General features: G+C 38.4%; 1 protein-coding gene across 4 annotated transcripts in view; it reads right to left on the bottom strand.

Moving 5' to 3' along the window:
- Positions 1-647: 647 nt before the first annotated feature.
- rbfox1 (RNA binding fox-1 homolog 1) overlaps positions 648-6,000 on the bottom strand; it is a 105,461-nt gene continuing 100,108 nt past the window's right edge. For 2 of the 4 annotated variants that reach the window (XM_006807497.3, XM_006807498.3), the window contains one exon: positions 648-5,242. In XM_006807497.3, coding sequence (XP_006807560.2) covers positions 5,120-5,242 — 123 coding nt within the window. In that variant the 3' untranslated portion in view covers positions 648-5,119. The remainder of the gene's footprint in view (positions 5,243-6,000) is intronic. The other 2 variants (XM_006807499.3, XM_035915183.2) reach the window with 1 other exon arrangement.

The raw sequence follows: 6,000 nt of genomic DNA, 5'->3' as shown, positions 1-6,000 counted from the left end.
GGCATGCTTTCAGGAAATGTGTGTAAACAATTGGGACAAACTGTAAAACAGCAGATGTAGCTCAATGAAAATAAGAAATGATTGTATGATGAGAATGGACCCGCAGGGCTCAGAGACAGTGACTGCAGACAGCATACAGAGGTCAGAATGCATGCAAATGTTGATTTTGGTAATTTTATTGAATATGGATAAATAATGGAGCAGCATGGTGGTGCAATGATTAGCATTGTTTCTTCACAACAGGAGCTTCTACCATCTGGGCACTTTCTTGTGAAGTTTGCATTTTTTCCCCGTGATTGTGTGGGTTCTCTCTGGCTTCCTCCCACAGTCCAAAGACATTAATTAGTGGGTTTAGGCTAACTGATGTTTCTACATTGCCCACAGGTGTGAATGTGACTGTGAATGGTCAGGTGTCTCTCTGTGACAACTTGTTCCAGGTCTACCCTGCCTCTTCACCTATGGCAGCTGGGATAGGCTCCAGCCCCTTCACAACCCTGATAAGGTTAAGTGGAAGAGAATGAATGGTTAAAAAACATCAACCACAAACAAATGTACTGTTAATATACTATTAGATTAGTCTTTTTAGAAAAATGATTTAATTAAAAACCTTTTAAAGAAGGAAGTAGACAAGGAAAGTTTTTGAGAAAACACAACTTTATTGATCAGTGGATGAACCATAATACATGCACATACAATGATTGGGTAGGAAGCCTTGATTTGAATGACCACACCTATTGGAAGCAGAGATTGTATAAAGTAGTTGGAGATCCAGACATTCAAGCATCGCGAAGACAGTTTTTGATCAGTGGTCCTCACACATAGTGCTCAGACAACGACTTAAACCAGTGGTTCCCAAAGTGGGGGGCAGGCTTGGACACTGCTAGCATAATGCTCAGATTTTTGACGGGGCTCCCACACAAACACAAAGCAGAAGATAAAGCATCACCAGATATGCTTCCAAACCAACTTCCTTCCAAGTTTTTGAATCCCTTTTGCCCAGAGAGGCATGCTTTGAAAACATGTATTAATAGCAATGTTGAATATTCTTACACAGTAAAAAAAAAAAAAATTACACGTAAAATAATTACACCATAAAGATGGTTTGTTTTTCTGTTATTCAAGGCAATGTCCACACATACATGGGTTTTTTTGAAAATGGAGATTTTCCGTCTTCGTTACAAAAAATAATGTCTCCATCAAAATGTAAACACAAAAAACGAAGTCAAACGCTGTCAAGAACATGCCAAATCCTAACCATGAAGTAATGTTGATCAATTCTAGAAGCCTGGGAGGGAAAGGCTACGTCCACACGTACCCGGCTATTTTTGAAAATGCAGATTTTTCTATGCGTTTGCACCTTTCGTCCACACGTAAACGGCGTTTTTGGTCACTGAAAACGGAGATTTTTAAATACGCCTGCCAGGGTGGATATTTTCTAAAACTCTGTTTTTGCATTTACGTGTGGACGAGAAAAACGCAGAAAACGGAGAAAACGCAGCGTCAAAGGTGTGCGCCTTTTGTGACGTCACACTGTGCGCCACGTTATTGTTTTGGTGAAATGAATTTCTACAATACTGTTACTGTTAATTGTTCTCTCTGCAGTGTTTAAATGCTTACATATACACACACAGTTACTGTCCCTCCACACATACGACTCGGTTCTGCTTCTATGCCCCAGCTTTGTTTACTTTTTCCCACCGAGGCTTCTAGACTTCTGATTGGCCAACATTTCTGCACGGTTAGGAATATAGCGCCACCTGCTGCTTTGGCATGTTCCTAGCAGCGTTTTCCTTCATTTCTGCCTTTACGTGTGGACGGGATTATTTTTTAAAACGAAAACAGAAAATCTCCGTTTTTAAAAATATCCATGTACGTGTGGACGTAGACTAAGAGTAAAAAGGGTTTTGTGCACTAAATCTAGGTTTTCCTCATCCACACATAAAGCAAAAACAGACTTGTGAAAATCTCAGAAAATCTCTGGCAGGAGTTTTTACAAATCTCTGTTTTCAGTAGTGATGGGTCGTTCGCGAACGAAATGGCTCTTAGAGCAGGGTCTTTGAAGTGAACGACGCGATCCGGCTCCTTATTGGGAGCCGTGAGGGGTTTTTTTTCTTTCTTTCTCTCACCCTCTCTCGCCCTTTTTTCCGCTAAACTCCGCATGCACGACCTGTACTTTGCGCTGGGCAGAGGGGGGAGGGGCGTTAGTTACACTCGCAGTAGCACAGGAACAGAGCCAGAGAGAAAGAGAGCGAGGGACAACAACGTCACATTAGAAAGGTATAGTAATCATCCACTATTTTCAGTTGCAGATGATAAAGCATTTAGAAATCATGCAGGCCCATATGACAGAGAATGTGCATCTTCTTTTTATTTAATATTTTAATTTATATTTAATTGTGTTGTGGTTTGCAGTGTTTTGTGTTGTTTCACGTTAAATATGTTTAAAAGGAAAAAGCTGAAAATTTAAATAGTTAAAAGTTTAAAATGTAAATAGTTGTTTTTTGTATTATATGATTTATTTATTACATTTTATGTGGAGTGAATAAATAAAGTATAGAGAGAGATTTTCTTGTAAAACAAAGCGGGCCTCGCAAGACACAGTTTGGGAACCACTGACTTAAACTAATAGGGTGAAGAGACACTGAGGCTCTTGCTGCTGCCTTTTTTCTAAAATTATTTGGTGAATCTGAGTTTTTCCTACATAATTTTGTCATAAATGAAAGAGGGACATATGTGACAACACCCTTAATTGCGAATAGTTGTAAACAGAATATGACACAGAAGAGACCTGAAGGCTGGCTTGCAGTGCAGCTGTGGACAGTTTTCTGTTGCCCATGTAGTGCGTGTCAAATACACTACAAATATATTTGATGATATTTACATAGCTATTTTTGTTCACAAATAATTTACCCGTTATGTTCATTTAATACTGTAATATTTAAACTGTTACATTTCAAAGTTCTAAAAAACATCAAAAATGTCTTAATGTCCCACTAAGAGTGAGAGGAAGGATAAAGAAAAGAGAGCAGCAGAACTGTTTTAAAAACATTGTAAATGCAAAATAGTACAACTGACAAAACATGACAAACAGCATGTATCTATATTGCAATTATTTGTAAATATTTAAAAAAAAATCAGACTATGTTTTGAGTAAAAAAAAACAACTAAGCTACGCTTCTAAATCTAAAACATGATATATTTCTGTATTTTGTAAAACATTTTCACTGCACAGTCAATCAGTCAATTTAATACATTGTTGAATTGTTGTACTTTATGCTGACCCTCCTAAATTTAGTAAAAAAAAAAGAAGAAGAATGGAACAAACAAAAAGGAGAAACATAATGGGCCAGAAAAAAAATTGATGCAGTGGCTTTGACCACTGTTCTTACATCTCCTGTAATATAACAATCCTCAGTATTGAAAGCAAATAGAAATATATATATATATATATATATATATATGTGTGTGTGTGAAAGGCCAGCATGAGTCAATATCTTAAGTTTCTATTGTTTATTGTTTTCGTTCAGATTATTTAATTAATTACTTAATATTTAATAATTACTTTTAGTCCAACAGATCAGTATTGCAGGATGTTACAGTGATCAGTTATTTGGTAAGGTGTAACGTGTGTTTTTGCTTAGTGTTAAAACAGTAGCAGCTCTCAGCTGACTTCGAGGAGGAAGCTGAGAAGGAAGACTGAATGTGTGGAAGGTATGTGCTACCTTTGTGTCTCGCCCCTGTTTATTTTGTTCTCAGAGCATAGATAACCAAACCAACATGTCCAGCAGAGCTTAACAACTTAAAAAAAAATGTAAAGGTCTTATAATGGAAATAAAGATCCCAGTAAAGAGTTGAACTATTATCTCTTTTTCATTAGTACAATGGGTAGTAGTATAATCAGCATGTTCCCCTTTAAATTGAACTTAATGCAGTTTAGTTGTATAAAAACATAATTTTTAGGACATTATGGTTATTTCAAGATGGCAAGCGAGCTCTGCTTTCAACTCAGCAAATTTATTCATGGTGCAGTTTCTTTTTCTATATTCATAGGGTTTCTTTACTTAATTTCCAAACAAAATAAAATGATGACTCGGCTAGCGTAATAACACTCTTACAAAATATAAAAACTCCAAAGTGTGACCATGACTTACCGTGCAGGGCTGGACTTTTATACATGCCCTAACATCTCAATCTGATAAATATTTCCATAGTGTCTTCCATAACACTACATTAGTACCATTTGGGGGGGGGACTCTACAGCTAATAAAATCTGTTTAAATCTTTAAAAATTAAAAACCCACATTCTCCCAGGAGATGCTAAAATGATGCATCTTAATGACCTTGTAGTCCCATATCAGCCTATTAGAGCACTTCGCTCTCGCTCTGCAGGCCTACTTGTTGTTCCTAGAGTATTTAAAAGTAGAATGGGAGGCAGAGCCTTCAGTTTTCAGGCCCCTCTTCTGTGGAACCAGCTTCCAGTTTGGATTCAGGAGACAGACACTATCTCTACTTTTAAGATTAGGCTTCAAACTTTCCTTTTTGCTAAAGCATATAGTTAGGGCTGGACCAGGTGACCCTGAATCCTCCCTTAGTTATGCTGCAATAGACGTAGGCTGTCGGGGATTCCCATGATGCATTGAGTTTTTCCTTTCCAGTCACCTTTCTCGCTCACTATGTATTAACAGACCTCTCTGTATTGAATCATATCTGTTATTAACCTCTGGCTCTCTTCCACAGCATGTCTTTTATCCTGTCTTCCTTCTCTCACCCCAACCGGTCGCAGCAGATGGCCGCCCCTCCCTGAGCCTGGTTCTGCCGGAGGTTTCTTCCTGTTAAAAGGGAGTTTTTCCTTCCCACTGTCGCCAAAGTGCTGCTCATAGGGGGTCATATGATTGTTGGGTTTTTCTCTGTATCTATGAAGCACCTTGAGGTGACTTTTGTTGTGATTTGGCGCTATATAAATAAAATTGAATTGAACTGAATTGAATGCACAAACTTCATGTATTGCAATACCCAGCCCGCAGTAATATCACTCTATTTTCTCACACATTCACACACTTCCATGCACACACACTTTTTTCTGTTCTGTTGGATGGTTGAGTATAGGTTGGAGGTGTTGCTAATAGGGTGCAAAGCGACTGTAGCTTCCTCGATATATACTAGCCTGGAGGGAAGACAGCACCAGCCCCACATCATCACCATGGCTCCGAGTTTTGGCATCTGTCAGTGGGGCAAATGCATTCTGAAACACACACAAAAACACTTGTTAGCCTCACAGCCTTCTGCACAAACTACAACATTACATTATCAGTTTTCCAGCGCAAACCCATTAGATGAAAAGACTGGAACAAGCGCAGTGATGCACTGCATGTCAGGGGAGCATGCCAGCAGCTACGCGGAAAAAAAACAAACAGTCAACAATAATATGAGAAAGTGAAAGGAAAAATGAAAGTAAAGAAACTGGGAATGGCAAACTAGTGTTTATTGATGATGTGATACAGGACAGAAGCAGCAGAATGAATTCAGAAGTGTTCTGAGACAGACTGTCTGCTCAAATCCAGCTAAATGCAGTCAAAATGATTGGGTGGTGTTTAATAGCAATGCAGGCGTTTATTAAGCAAAGAAATGGGAGATTTTTGAATGGCCAAATCAATCAATTGATCTTAAACAACTGAGAATGCACTTTAGACAGAAAGACCCAAAGACAAACAGCAACTGAAAGCCGCTGCAGTGAAGGCGAAGCAGAGCATCAAAAAGGAGGAAAACCAGCATCTGGTGATGTCCATGTGTTCAAGACTTCAGGCCTGATTTCCAGTAATTGGTTTCCAACCAAGTATTAGAAATAAACATTTCACATTTTTTGAAAGTTTTCACTCATTTAATTTGTCCAATGACTTTTGAGCCCCTGAAATGAAGGGATTTTAAAGTTGTCTCTGTCCAAATATACACTACCAGTCAAAAGTGTGGACGCATCCTCTCATTTAAGGTTTTTCTTTATTT

The sequence above is a fragment of the Neolamprologus brichardi genome, unplaced genomic scaffold (genome assembly GCF_056152115.1).
Source record: "Neolamprologus brichardi isolate AB-2024 unplaced genomic scaffold, ASM5615211v1 NODE_ptg000031l+_length_7269946_cov_1, whole genome shotgun sequence".
Classification (NCBI taxonomy): Eukaryota; Metazoa; Chordata; class Actinopteri; order Cichliformes; family Cichlidae; genus Neolamprologus; species Neolamprologus brichardi.
Note: the sequence above shows the minus strand (reverse complement) of the source record. Positions and strands in the feature narration are given on the sequence as shown.